Here is a 14,976-nt window from a genome sequence, read left to right on the forward strand (position 1 = left end):
AAGAGTTACCGGTTTTATTATTATTATCATTGTTATTATAATGTAGGACTGCAGACAGCCTCTCTCTGACACAGTCAGGGGCTAACAGCAATATACAGTTGGATTTTTTTTTAGGTCATAAATTAGCAACTTATACTTTATCTTTAAAAAATTGAATAAATAAATAAATTAATTAAAAAAGAGAGAGAGAGAAAGAGAGAGAGAGACAGTCAGTCACGACATGCAAGAGCTCACAACAGAATGAGAAAAATGACCAAAGCAAAGCCCAGAACTGCAGCAGAGCCCAGGGTTGGTTTGGTTTGCGATCAATGCAGGTCGGAAGCATCATTTATAAAGGTATTTCATATACCAAAGAAGGCACCACAGTATCTACAAAGCCAAATCCTCAGGAGGGTTCTGGGGCTGGGGGGGGCAACCTAGCTGGAGCAGACACATCTGGAGGTGCAGCACATACCCCCTGCCCCTTAAGCTTGTCCATTGCAAAACTGAACTTTTCCATTTTACGTTTGGTTTTGCTGTCTCTGTTGGTAAAACACAAAGTAATTGTAATAAAAAGACAAATGTGGAAAATGGCAAAGGGAGGCAACATTCCAATCTTCCACACAACAGGTGGAATGTTTCTGGGATCAGGTTTAAAGCAATTGGAGTGGGACCACTGCCACCAGAGCTGGCCAGAGCCCACGGTGTGTTACCCCATCAATCCCTTCCCCAGCTGACAGCCCCCTCCAGACAGAGGGCTGCTGCCACCCCAGCACTGCCTGGGGACATGCCTGGGGACAGGGGACGGCCAGGCCTGACATGCTCACACTGCCCTGTAGGAAGTCTCAGCTCTCCCTGTGTAAATCTGGTGTCTGGGGGTGCCCCCAGTGGCCCCTGGGCCAGAGCGCCCCAGCGCTCCTCTGCACAACCGCCATCTGCAGAGCAGGAACTGAACAGAGAACAGGAAGGAAAGGAAAACAAAGAAAGAAGGAAAGAAAGAAAAGGAACAGTTGAAACCTTGTGTTTACTGGTATCAGTACATGAGACTCCTAAAGAAGACCTGGTCCTCCTAGTTAACCTTGTCCTGAAATATGTACAGGTTGTTTGTGGCTGCCACAGCGATGATGTTCTCGGAGGGGTGCCAAGCTGTGTGCAGGATCTTTTTGCTAAAGTCCAGACTGTCCACACTGATCTCGTCTTTCCTGCGCTTTCCACCCACGCAGACCTTGCGGGGTTTGAGGATGGCACGGGGTTTGCTGTTCTCCCGCGACGCCTCCAGCGTCACATCGCGCTTGGTGTTGCGGTCGAACATGCGGAAGAAGTTGTTGTAGGAGCCAGTCATGATGACACTGCAACGGGGAAGGACAGATGATTTTCACACCTTTTCAGAGGCAAACTGCTGGTGACCAGAGCAAGACTGAACATTCAGAGGCATAATGAGATTTGGGTAAGCATTGGAATTTGTCTTAGGCCCTGTTGTGCTTTGTCAGCTCACTCTGATGGCTCAGACAAAAACCACAACAGCCCTGTCAGGGAGTCACACACTTCCTGCCACCTAGCTCAGTGTAAGTCACACCTGGATACTCATTATCCCCAGATTCTGGCAATCTGAAGCTAAACCCACCACCACCTTCCTCCAGCGGTGGGTGACAGAGAGGCAGAACTGATTCTGTCCGGGAGAGAGTGGGACCCTCAGCCATCCCCACTTGCGTACAGGCTACAGGTGTAGGTGGTCCCTGCTGCCCCTGTGCAGACCCCACAGCCAGCCAAAGGCCAGGAAGGGGCTGCCAAGGGGCCACGGGAGCCCTTGGGCCAAACCAAAGGGAGCATCCCGGGGCTGAAGGCAGCCACGGCGCACGTGCTCACCTGTCAGACCCGTTCCAGACGCACTCAAACTTGTCGAAGATGCAGTCGTTCTCGTAGAGCGAGCACAGCTTGCTCCGCAGGTAGTCGTGGACCTGCCGGTGGGAGGCACAGGATGAGCCCCCACGGTGGCCAGCACAGCCCAGGGACTGGCAGACTCAGCCTGGCTCACAGGGTGTGCCCCACGCTCGCCACAGCCGAGCTGGCAGCGTTGGGCACTGCCTGGCAGCCTGTGCCCTCCCACACCGCCGTTCTTCTCACCTCCAGCTGCTCTGCACGGCTTGGGCACCCCCAGGCAGTGCCAGGGGACATCCCCTGGCACAGGGTGACAGGACAGGGCTCCTGCTCTGCACAAGGCCTCCCACATGGCTCTCCCAGCATCTGAACTTGCTCTCCTCACCCACCTTCAGCCTGGGGACATGGTGCCAACCCACCAGGCAACCTGAGCCCACATTTAACCACTCTGCTTTCCACCATCTACAGGCATAAAGCTCCCACACAACAGGTGCATCCCCACCCCTCCTGCCACTGGCCCAGAGTGTGGCTCAGGAAGGAACTCAGCGGGTGCCCCACTGCTGCATGCCCCTGGCTGTGCCACACTCACCTGGTAGGTCTCAATGGGCCTGTTCTCCATGTTCAAGTCCCACACCTTGACAGTGAGGTAGTCCCGGGTCATGATGTACCTTCCACTGTGGCTGAATTTGACATCAGAGATTGAGGAGATGATCTCAGAAAAAAATGACCGGTTACTTGGGTCTTCGGGCTCTTCAAAAACTGTGCAGGAGGAAAGAACAAGCCCCAGCATTAGCTGAGGTGGGAGCTCCCTGATCTCAGGCCAGGGAACTGCCACCCTGTCCTGGCACCACAGGAAGCTTCTGGGAGAGAGCACTTGCATGATGCTGTACCCAGCACTCACATGTGCTTAGATTTATCACCCCCCCACCACGTCCTGGAGCTCCACTACAGTGGGAAAATGTCTGAAGTGCCCATATAAATGATCTCAACAATACAGAACAGGCACTGCCCACAGCAGGACACAGAGCTGTGGCCTTTCACCACTGGCAGAAACCTGGAGGTTTTTTCCATATAAAAAGCGATAGCAACAAGAAAAATCAAAGATCTCAGGCAGGCAGAAAGCAGCTGAACCCAGGACGTGTCTCTGTTGCTCACAGCAGGTCAGCCATGAGGCACTGGTCTCCCTGTGAGGGCTCTGTCCCTGGGTGCCTCTGGGAATGGGCAGTAGGGCCACGGCCACCAGCTCTGCTGTGTGGATCCTGCTCGGTCCCTGCACTGGCAGCAGCAGGGGCTCTGCTGGCACCGGGCTCCCAGCACACAGGCACGGCCATGACCAGGCTCCCAGCACACACACACAGAGGAGAAGCCAGGATGGGGGTCCCAGCACACACTGGTGCTGCCCAGTCCCTGAGCGGGTCTGCGAACCAAAGCCAGTGGCCGGGCAGGGGCTCGGGCCAGCTATTTTTGGGCTGAAGGCTTTTGTGTGGCTTTGCTCCTGCTGCAGAAGCAGATCTGGGCTGCTGAGCTCACGGAAAGGATTTCTGAGCACTAATTCCCTCTTACACAACAAACCTACTTTCTCTGGCACTGAGCAGGTGCTGCCCTGCCCGCAGCAGCTCCTTCTGGCAGCTCCCTCCTCCCGCAGCAGCCTTCCCAGCTCCCTCTCCTCGGGGACCCCGAGATGGCCCTGGAGGGGAGCGAGTGGCCACGGGGATCGCAGCCAGGGACACCAGGGGAGAAGGGAACGAGGCACTAGGGCAGACCCAAGCCCAGGTGGGCCTCCCCACTCCCTTTTTTGTGCTCTTTTAACCCGCGGGCGGCGGCGGCTCGCTCACACTTGGCGTGGCGGTCGCAGAGGGCCGCGGTGCGCATGTCGCACAGGCGGATGGTGCCCTTGCTGCTGCTGTACACGAACACGTTGCAGTGGTGCGGGTGGAACTCGGCCGCCGTGATCACCTCCGTCAGCTCCTCCATGTTGGCTGGTTTGATGTCCACGATGTCTGGCAGGGCCAGTCAAGGAGCCCACGCGGCCAGCCCAGCCCAGCCCAGCCCTGCTGATGTCTCTGGCACCGGCGCTTCTCCTCAGCCATGCAAACCGTGTGTTCCGGGCAGGCACCACCACCACAGGGCAAAGCACGGAGTGGGACCGGCCCACACCAGCAGGGGAAGGCCAACATCCAGCATGTCTTCTGCTAGGCTGGGAACCCCAGTTCTGGTACCAGCCTGAAGACCCTCTGTGGCACACGAGACCTGATCTGCCCACCCACGCCAGGCCTCAGTAAACGTCTTTTAGTGCAACATTGTGCCATGGTGAGTAGCCATACTGAAAACAGCAATGGCAGCAAAGCCCAGGGCACAACAACCAACAGAAAACCCCTATGTAAGTCCCTTGGGCCATGTGAACTCCCTGGGGTTTGTCACAGATTTGGTACTCCTCACCCTCATCCTTGCAAATAAGCAGGCACCACAGCCCTGCTCTCCTGCAGCTGCTCAGAGCTCCCATCGCCACATGCCTGTGACTGCTGAAATCCTCTCCATCTGCCTAAATCATGCCCCAGGGATTTCTCAGCAGGAAACACCATATAAATACCCTCAACGATTCGTGCCCTGTTTATTATTTCCGATGTGGCTGTTACAAGCGTGACTGTCACAACCTCATTTGTAGAGCAGTGACTGGCAGCCTGTCACCACTGCAGGGTGCACTGGGACCACACCATAACCGCTTCCATCTTCCCCAAGGCACCATTACTGCTTCTTCCCCAAGGCATCTGTCTCCTCCACCACCTGCAGACCACCCCCCCTCTGCCCGCCCCACCAGACCCTGCAGGCAAATTCAGGATGTGTCACCCACACATCGGGTGACAGCAGCAGCGGTGGCAATGCCAGCTGAGCCCCGTGCCGTGGAGGGAGCAGCTCCATGGGAGTGCTGGATGCCTCGTGTGGACACAGCCTGGCATCCCACCAGTGGCACAGGAGAGATGAGAGGGCAGTGCCTTGAGAACAACCCATGGGCCTGGGGACCCCCAGTGCTCTGCAGGCAGCAGTATTTCGTACCCCTGAACTCCTGCCAGCCTTGCAGAGGGTGAAGCTCCTGCAGCAGGGCACCACTACTGGTGTGGGGCTAAGGCACTGCCCACTTGTCCCCATCCCCACAGGCATGGGCACAGCCTGGCTGCTTCCCTTGGGGCTGCACCTCCCTGGGACCCAGGGCTGTTCCCAGAGCCACACACACCAAAGGATACTAAAACTTTGATTTGTGATTTCAAAATTCCACAGGTTTATCCTCAGGTCGTCCGCTGACATGTAGGTCTCATAGTCGCTGTTGACGGAGATGGAGTTGATGTGGTAGGTGTGTGCGTTGGCAAACACCCTCCGGGGAGTGGCCTCCACCATCAGGTCCATGGGCCGAAGCACGGGCACCTGCAGGGCGAGGAGAGAGCGTCAGCACCCACGGACAGGGTCCAGCCAGCCGCCCCAGGCCAGCACCTGGCAGGGGGGATGGCCTCACGGGGTCCCACTGAGCTCTGGCTGCCCGTGCTTCTATCCACTCACCCCTAACAGGCTCTCTCCAGGGAAACATAATGCCTTCCCACCTGTATGACAGAAGGACAAGCAGACCCAAAATCTAATTTTGAGAGAGGCTCCAGGATGGTTAGAGCACAGTGAAGCAGTGAGAGCCCAGTAAACCAGGCTCTGATCTTGCTGCAGCAACTGTTCCAGCTTTGAAACAAAAAAAAAAAACCAAAATGAAGAACCTCTTCTTCCTCATTTTGTCACTGTTGGCCAGGATCTGAAATTCCTGGAGCATTTCTGACAGAAATACCTTGCTTGACAGAGCCAGGTCAGCACGTTTTTTCTTTAAATGTTTTCGCATTTGTCTCACAGTGAAGTGATGGAGGTAAGAGATGAGAAGGGACAGGGAAGGACCAGGAACAGAGCTATGGGTGTTTGCCTTTAGCTAAATCAGCATAACCCAGTGGGGAGTGGGGAGATGCAGAGGGGATCACGTGTGTGAGGAGTGGGGTCAGTGATAACTTTGGACACAGAGAGTGTGCCAGCCCATGCTCCTGCTTGCCAGTGAGCTGTTTCCTCCAGCTGCTCCATTCCTTGTACAATGTGTGTGCTGCCTGAGGAGATTTTCCTTGGCTGCAGAGGTGGGGATGGGAGTGATGGGCAGTCAGGAATTTGCTGGGAGCAGATGGTGAGCTCGTTCCCCAACAGCAGCACAGGGACCCTGGCTCGGGACAGCCAAGGGGAGCAGCTGCCCAGCCAGGCCTCAGCCACAGTGGAGACACCAACAAATGGGGCAATGTGACAGCAACTGGAACTGGTTCTTGTGGTTTTTTGAAGCAGGCACAGGCCAAGTGAGCTTCTGCCTAACCCACCCAGATCAATCAACGCTGCCACAACAAGCCTGAACAGCAGAGACCTCCTTGTGCCCCCCTGCTCCAGCTCCAGAGCCCACCTCAGGACAGGCTCTGGTGTCACACACACCCATTTTTAAATGGCAATTCATTTTAACAAAGCTCATCAATGTGTCAAAGAAAATAAAACACTAATAAATTCAATTACTTTCTGTTTTCAGGAAGGGGGGCAATGCCAGTCACTTTTCATTTAAAACAAAGTAAATCTTAATTTTGATTCTGCTTTTAGCAGGTACCCCATGCCGAAGACCTGCCACTCACTCCAAGCACACATGACAGTTGTGCATGACACACATCCCCCTCTGGTGAGAGCTGCCCCGCTCCCCCAGCCCAGCCCCCTGCTCCACAGCAGCACGGCCGGAGCTCGGCGTGCTCCACAGGATTTGGTCAAGTGGGATTAGTCAAGCTGAAGCTCGGATTGACCCCAGCCTTGAGTCTCCGAGAAGGAAACTGTAATCCGGTCCCTGGCAAATCAGGGAGCAGGGAAGTGCTCAGGGATAAATCCAGTGAGTTTTCCACCTGCCCCAGTGGCTCAGCTCCTCCAGGCACACTCCCCAGAATTCAGTTCCAACCTCCATAAGTTATATTCTGTGACTGCCCAATGCCACCTCAAGCGTAGCATTTTGCAGACAAAATGAGCATCAAGCACTGTTTTCATGGCAGACTTCACAGTGCGAAGTGACAACTTCACGCTGCTCAGAATTTTGTCACATTTGACCTGCCCTGTGACATGCAGAAGGGACCTTCCTGCAGGAGGACAAAGCTGCTGCCTCACTGCTCGTCCACGCAGCTGATGGAGTTGCTGCCTCCATCTCTTGTCCCCGCCTTGTCACTGAAATGCTCTGCAGAACGTGTACAAGAAAAAGAGGCAAATCTCTCTGCTGAGGCAGAAAGGCAGCAGCAGCACAGCCGACCTCGCCAAGGCATCTCCATCACAGCCCCTCTGGGACTGCTGTCAGGGCAATCAGAGGCAGCGGGGCACAGCACAGCATCCCTGGGAAACTGCACGGGGGCCAAGAAATCTGAGTGCTTCCACAAAAATGGAGACACAAACCAGGATTTATCATGGAATTTGCTGGAACAGAGAGAGTGGAGTGGCAGCTCTTCAGAGAGGGCTCTGTGACAGCCTCAAACACGAGGAAAGAGGCACACACTGCACCCCCAGCAGCAGCACCGCCTGCAGCAAGCACCCACAGCACCCAGCACCTGCCCCCGGGGCAGGGCACACCCCAGACTGCCCTGCACTGGGAGTGACCAAAGCCAACACATCCTCTCTTTGGAAAGGTTTAAGCCCTAGACATCACTTGTGTTAATTATCTCCTAGCATGTCCCAAGGCACAGGTACAGCGAGTGGAACTCAGGAGCACACCAAGGTAGTTACACAAGGTCAGAGGGCTGCAGCTATTAGACTGGGGGTGATTCAAATCACCAGAGCTCTACTAATGACAGCAAACACCTCACTACACAGCCTGAGCAGAGTTAAATATCCTTTTTGCACTGTGTGGGTTAGAAATTCTTCAGAGGATGATGCTCATCAAGTGCATTTAAACCATTAAGCCAAATGGATGAGAAATTATGGCAGCAAGGTGCATTAAAACCCTTTTTTCACTTGTCTGTGGTTAAAAATTAAACCATAGATGGATGTGGCTTTAATTTAAAGCATACCCATCACAGGACAATTACATGTCAGATTAACACCAAGCTGCAGCAAAACAGTTACAGCTATTGTAAATATCTGTCTAAGTAAAATCACCAAAACATTAGATCAAAGGGGGCTGGTGGAAGACTCAATCTTCTGTCCTCAGGGAGCACAGGCACTTCACAGCAGACACCAGTAAGCATCACACCGAGCACTCAAAGCGTGTTTGACCTCCCGGCACCCCGCGCCTCGGCCGGCCGCTGGCCAGGGGCAGGAGGGGCAGCGCTGACCCCGGCGCAGTGGCAGACACCAAACAGCAGCTCCTCCAGCCACGCTGCACTGAGCTGCTGCCAGCAGCCCACGGGCTGAAAGCAAAACAGAGGCTGAAACTTTCAAGGCACGGAGTGGACTCCAACCCTGTTCGGTTCTCTGATATTTCAGTATGACTTTCTACAGGGGAGAAAGAAATCCCAGGGCCTTCCCTGTGTGTTTGAGCAGAGAAGGAAGCACCACCTGGGATAACATCCTTAACACTGCTGCCTTTCAAATCCTGCCTCCCAGCCTGCCAAGGGCTGACAGCCCCAGCTCTGACAGCCAGGCACTGAGCAAACCTCTCCAACGGGCTGTCAGGTATCACCATGTTAGGCTGGAAATGCTGCCTGAAACTTAACAGCAGATACACATCTACATGAAATAAATGCTCTCTTGCTGTGTAAAGAAAAACACTGCCAGTCACCAGGAACAACCCTGTACAGAGACAAGAATTAACTGCCTGCCCAGGGTTCTCAATGGCTTCATGCACAATGGAACTGGGACCCATAAAATGAGTCATAGTAATCATAGCACAATCATAGTAATAATTTCATATGTATAAATATAAAACCCACAAGTACTCAAAATGCAAATTCGGACAGGGTGTTAATAAATTACAAGCTGGTCTGGTCTGATTAAGGTCATGGCCAGGAGGAAAACTCATTTGGAGGAAGTACTTCTGCTCCTACAGCAGCAGCTACATTTGGGAATGCTCCAAGCTGGGAGAGCTTTGGCCCTGGCACCTCCTGGGATGGGCACAGCCCATGGGGCAGCATGGCACACTGTGGCACCAGACACGGAGCACATTGTGCCACCAGACACGGGACACGCTGCCCTGCATCAGCACAGCCCGGGCAGCTCCCTCGTCACTGCCAAGCCCCTGCACCAGTCACAGCACCGGGGGCTGCCTTCGGCACCAACCGAGCGCAGCACCACGGCACTGCAGATCCCACGGCAGGCCCCACGGCACCATGGCACTGCAGGCCCCATGGCATGATGGCACTGCAGATCCCACGGCAGGCTCCATGGCACACAGGGGACAGCAGCAGCAGTTTCCATCCCAGACCCCGCAGGGAATGACTCCTCAGCCACCACGGTCCCCCCACACTCACCCGCAGCACGGTGATCATGGAGGGGTCTCGGAGACGGCCATCCTCATCCTTGAGGTTGTATCCCTCCGGTCTCTTGTCCCGCTCGCTGACCTTCCATAGCTTCACAGTCTTGTCTGGGGGAGGAGAGAGGAGAGCATCAAGGTGGCTGCTCCCCGAGCCTTGACAGATGTGTCAAGGCTGGAAAACCTCCTGTGCCCCAGTGCCATTGCTGGCAGAGGTGACAGGGGTACCTGTGCCCCAGTGCCATTGCTGGCAGAGGTGACAGGGGTACCTGTGCCCCAGGGCCATTGCTGGCAGAGGTGACGAGGGTACCTGTGCCCCAGTGCCATTGCTGGCAGAGGTGACAGGGGTACCTGTGCCCACAGCAAGCTGCGGGTGCACAGCCCTGCGGAGGAGCACAGCTGTGCAGGGCACACCTCAGGGCCCTGAGGCTGACAGGGTGTCTGTACTCACCCAGAGTCACGCTGACCTTCTCCTCCCAGACCTGTGCAGAGCCCAGCTCTCACCAGGACTGCAGGCAGCTCCCACCCCAGCAGCTCCCTGTCTCCTCCCAGCATCCCACCCCCTGTGCCACAGAGCCCCTGCAGAAAGAACACCAGGAACACGTGGGGTAACTCTGAATAATGGTGTTTTCTTCGCTCCCTCCTGGCAGGGACTCCATCCATAGTTTATCATCACTTCCACCAGGTTTCATACAAAACCCCATCATCCATCTTCATTTTCTCTTTTACACAGCAACTCCAAAGCAGTGTAAATTAATTTTGTTTTTATTAACATGCTCTATTTTGGAGGGGGGGGAGGGTTCACTATAAAATGTTAGTGTAATAGTAAGAGCAAAAAGAAACAGTATAACACAGGAGTATTTCCAAACTAATTGTTTTGATAACCTGCCTGCATATGGAACACCACCCAAATGGAAGGGTAATATCCCTGTTAATCAAAAAACTATTTAAAAACTCAATTAACAGAACATTATGCTGTATAATTAATCTTCATTTCATTTCAATGATTCTCCCCCAAATGAGTTTAATAAGTCTTTGAATTTTATTACAATGATCAATAGAGTTAATTCTATAACACAAGGTAAGTTGGTTATGGAATATAATTAGACCCCTCCTTTTCCCCTGAAGTAATTAAGTCACATCCATCTTAAGGTCCCATTCATCCCAAGTAATATTCCTAGATCCTCATGACACTTATCAGAACATAACATGGAACTGCTGAGCCCAACGTGACTGCAAATTGAAACAAAACACCTGCAGTTTGTCTTAAAAAAAATAAATAAATCCCAGGATCCTGAGAATAAAAACCATAAGTTGTTGTCAGGGCAGAAGCCTCCCTCTCTCCCTCAAAGGGAGGGGCTGCTGTGAAATACACCTGGTGCACAGGGATGGAGCTCTGCCAGACCCACTGCCCCAAGACACCCGTGTGACCCTGCAGGGAGAGTTTTCAGCCACTATTTCCCCGAATCAAGGGCACAGAGAAGAGCAGGCCGGGCGGTGGAGCGCAGGGCTGGGCGGCGGGCAGCGTGCCACGTACCGTTGGTGGAGAGCAGGAAGTAGGCCGCGTTCTGCTGCGGCAGCCATCGGATCTTGTTGATCTTCTCCTCGATCTCCAGGCTCTTCAGGTAATCGAACTCGGGCTCGTGGCTCTGGAAGGTGCTGTAGACATTGTACTCTCCGCGGCGGTGGGGCTGGTTCTTGCTCTGCGAGGGACGGGAGCTGGCTCAGGGCGCTGTGGCAGCGAGCGCAGGGCCGGGCGCCCGGCACGGCCTCCGCGACACCGCGGCTCGGCCAGCTCCGTGGGGAGGGAGCGGGAACCAGAGGGAATGGAGCAGAAACACAGCAAGCATGGAGCGGCAATGGACAGGGAATGGAACGGGAACGCAGTGGGAATGGGTGAGAAATGGAGAGGGAATGGAGGGGAAACAGAGGGAACGCAGAGGGAATGGATGCCACCCCAGCCTGGCCCCAGTGACAGCCGGGAGCGAGTGCCAGCTCCTGGCTGTGCTGAACCCAGCCACAGGAGAGCTGCTGGCAGCAGCGGCAGCCACAGGATGGGCAGCCTTGGTCTGGGTGGGTGGCTGGAGCCCCACGTGTCCCCTCGAACAGGAGCTGCGTGGATACATTCAGAACTATGCTGGAGGCTTAAAGTTCAGGAAAAGCAGTAGAATAATGAAATGAGAGGAAAAGGAGAAATTGACCAGTGCTGGAAAGGCTGATGAGGTGTCTGCACATGTGATGGTCAACCACTGAGCTCTCTTCAGAGTATGTAGAAACAATTTTAAAGCCTTAACTTTGACATAAATTTAAAACCATCATTGGACCATGACCTGTCTCATGCCCAAGTCTGATGCCTTCCTTCCAGAGCAGCTGAGGACAGGTCCCACTGACTCAGAGCAGAGCAGCTAACTGGCACAGCTTTGGAAATGGTGGGGGCCATCCCAGGTGGCAGGAGCTGGCACAGCTCCCCCAGCCAGGCTGGCAGGGTGCCCGCCAGCGCAGGGCCATGCTGAGGGCTGAACACACGCTCCTCCAGCAGGCACAACCTCCAGCTTCCAACAAAGCATTTGCTAGCACTTCCTGAGCAAAGTTTTGGAAGGGAAACTTAATTGTTGCATCCATCTACACTGGTGGATGGCAGAATTTTGGTGGCATGATGAGTTTTGGGGTGGTGTCATCACCAAGGTGGGCACTCGTCACACACTCAGATGTGCTGCCTGGTCCCTGTTACACATGGAGCAGAGGGATGCAGGCAATGTGATGTTTGGAAGGTGTTTGGCAGGAGGAAATCTGGCCCTGCTGATGTTAACAGCTACTTTTCAGCTTGTAGTATGCCAGGAGAGCCCTGAGCTTAGGAGTGACACAGGCAGATTAGGGAACAGCAGGACGCTTCACTTAAAAGGATAAAATGGGCATTTTGCATTCACTGGCACTTACCTCCTGCTCACGTTGAAATATTACAACCCGGCCCCCCTTGTCCCCTGTTGCCAGTAACTCTCCAGTGTGGTTGAACTCAACTGTGGAGATGATGTCAGCTGGTAAAGAGAAGACAAAGACAATTTAAGTAACTGCAGCCTGACTTCCACAGGCATCCAGGGAGCACCATGCCCTGTACAGCGACGTGCCTCGTTGGTACCCTGCGGCATCTCCATAAATCCCTGTTTTTCTATCATCTTTAACACTGAACGGGCTCAGCACTATGCTGCCATGGCCCCTGCCCTGGCCTGTGCCCCAGCCCCGGTTCCAGTGGGATTTCCAGGTACTGTGCCTGTGCTCAATGCAGCCTGAGGACTGCTGTCAGCAGCAGGGGCCCAGGGCTGGGCAGCACAGCGTGGCACGGCACAGCATGGCACAGCACGCTCCCCTCATGCCTTGGGGAGCTGCCCTCACCGTTTGGGGTGACACAATCAATTCCTGACACCTGGGGACGGCTTGGTGCTGAGGGTGCCCCCAGCATCTCATCTCAGCAGCTGGCTGATGGGCAGAGCTGGCTCCCTCCTGGCCCTTGTGCCACCCTGTGCCTGGCTGGTGGTTTGCCTTCACCCTCAGAGGAGAGGGAGCAGACAGGTTAACCTCACCTTTGTCCTCTCTCCCTGAGCTTCTCAGGTGGAACAGCTCAGGTGACTACATCCACATTGCTGCTCTCCTCTGCACACTGCTCAACCTACCATCGCCTACCAAGGTAAATTAAAGTGGTGCCTTTCAGCCCTCCCTCAGCTGAAAAGGCCCTGCACTGACACCGCTCCCCTTCCCCACAAACCAGGGTCCTGGGCTCGGTGGCAGGAGAAGCCAGGGGACACACAGAGACCTGTAAGTGCAAACGCTTTAATCTGCAGTGTTTACCCTCCAGGCAGCGCAGGGGGAGCTGCTAATGATTGGATTTATTTGGCCTATTTTTAGAAGAATGTCAGAGGTTAATTCCACAGCAATTACTGCCCAACTGGTGCTCACCCACTGCCTGGGGAGCCACTCTCCAGCAGCACGAAGAAGCTGGGGAACTGGGAGAATGACTGCAGCCCTGGAGCCTCAGCACTGGGGCAGGACTCTGCGACGAACACTTGGCCATAACAGCTGCCAGCTCAGCTCACTCCTGCCATCTGCATTCCCAAATTCCCTGCCCTTCTCACGCCTGCAGCCCAGGGCTCAGGGCAGCCCTGGTGCTGGCCACGGCTGCAAACAGTGGCTGTGCTCACAGGCCATGGCACTGCCCGGGCTGTGGCCACCAGCACTCAGAGCCCTCTGAGCACTGCTCTGCTTCCTCCTGTGCGTTAGCTCTGGTGCGTGCCAGCAGAGAAAGCCTCAGAAACATATAACCTGAGCTGTGCCTCTCCCTCCCCAAGAGTTTTCTCCCAGATACAGACTAGAAAGCTACCTGAGCAAACGAGAAAAGACAAAATGCATCAACTGGCCCAAGCTCCTGGTGCAGCTCAGAATACCCCTGCGGGTCTGTCCTCCAGGATGCCAGCCCAGACAGCATCCCCCAAACCCACACCCCCTGCTGCAGCACCACCCAGACAGGGCACCTGAGAGTCCCCTCACACACCCACAGGCTGCCCCCAAACAACACCTCTGTGCCCCAGGCAGCGTCCCAGCTGAGCAAGGGACTTCTGTGTTCGGCCCAAGCCTGGCCCAGCAGCTCCAGCTCAGCCCTGGCTCACACAGGGGTTTCATTGCTGCAGCAGGTGAGCCCACCCTGGAGAGCATCACTGCGGAGCCACGGGCTGAGCCTGGTGTCCCCAGGTGTCACACGGATGATGCTGGGAGCAGGCTGGGAGCAGCTGCTCCAGCACAGCCAGGGGACTCAGTGGCTCTGGCTGGGCACTGCTAACGTGCACCTCATAATGAGACATGCTGCTTCCTTCTGAAATTACTCAATTGAAAATGTACCTGTTTTGCTCTATTTAATCCTCTCCATTACCAGCTGCCGGTTTTAGGTCATTCCCTTTTCAATGAATTAAAAATAACTTTGTGTGCTGCAGTGAGGAGTTTTTCAGACATGATCTAATGCACCAGCCTGTGAGCAGGACTGTGGTCTGAGACACCAGGGCCAGGCACCACAGACACCCTCGTGCCACCCCAGCCCAGCCCCCCATTTACACTGCACCCACAGACAAGGGGGTTTCATGTCCACACGTCCCCCAGACCTGAGGTGTACTCATGCCCATTATCAGGACTTCAGACAAGAACACCAATACCGCCTGGCTAACTACACCTTTCATATTTTAAAAAAATACCCTAAATATTAAAAAACCCCTCTTCTGAGTAGAAGCATCCAACCCAAGCCCAAACCCACGCCAGCTGGCAGAAGCATCATTCCCCCAGCACCCATGGTCTGGGCACTGGCTCTTTCCCCTCGTGTGTCTGGGCAGAAACAGCAGCCTGGCACACAAGAACATCCAGAGGGCAGCTGGGGCAGTCCCACCGAGGAACCAGCTCAGGATCAGAGAGTGACACCAGCTCCTTTCCAAAGGTGTCTGAACAAACCAGGGGTCTGCACACCCCACCTGCACCCTCGAGAGACACGACAGGGTGGCTGCTAATGAAAATGCACAGGTATTCGTGTTGAGATGATCAATAATTTATGCCCATTTCTCCTAAGGTTCCTTCAGCAGTTTTGTGACAACAGAAAG

General features: G+C 54.6%; 1 protein-coding gene across 1 annotated transcript in view; it reads right to left on the reverse strand.

Moving 5' to 3' along the window:
• PPP2R2B (protein phosphatase 2 regulatory subunit Bbeta) overlaps nt 1-14,976 on the reverse strand; it is a 45,248-nt gene continuing 30,272 nt past the window's right edge. Inside the window, exons 2-9 of the mRNA XM_041489958.1 lie at nt 12,284-12,381; nt 10,884-11,049; nt 9,345-9,457; nt 5,100-5,277; nt 3,693-3,857; nt 2,447-2,616; nt 1,846-1,937; nt 1-1,328 (exon numbers count right to left, since the gene is read on the reverse strand). Of these exons, the coding sequence (XP_041345892.1) occupies nt 1,049-1,328; nt 1,846-1,937; nt 2,447-2,616; nt 3,693-3,857; nt 5,100-5,277; nt 9,345-9,457; nt 10,884-11,049; nt 12,284-12,381 (1,262 nt within the window). The 3' untranslated portion in view covers nt 1-1,048. The remainder of the gene's footprint in view (nt 1,329-1,845; nt 1,938-2,446; nt 2,617-3,692; nt 3,858-5,099; nt 5,278-9,344; nt 9,458-10,883; nt 11,050-12,283; nt 12,382-14,976) is intronic.

This window comes from Pyrgilauda ruficollis, unplaced genomic scaffold, assembly GCF_017590135.1.
Source record: "Pyrgilauda ruficollis isolate IOZ18807 unplaced genomic scaffold, ASM1759013v1 scaffold97, whole genome shotgun sequence".
Classification (NCBI taxonomy): domain Eukaryota; kingdom Metazoa; phylum Chordata; class Aves; order Passeriformes; family Passeridae; genus Pyrgilauda; species Pyrgilauda ruficollis.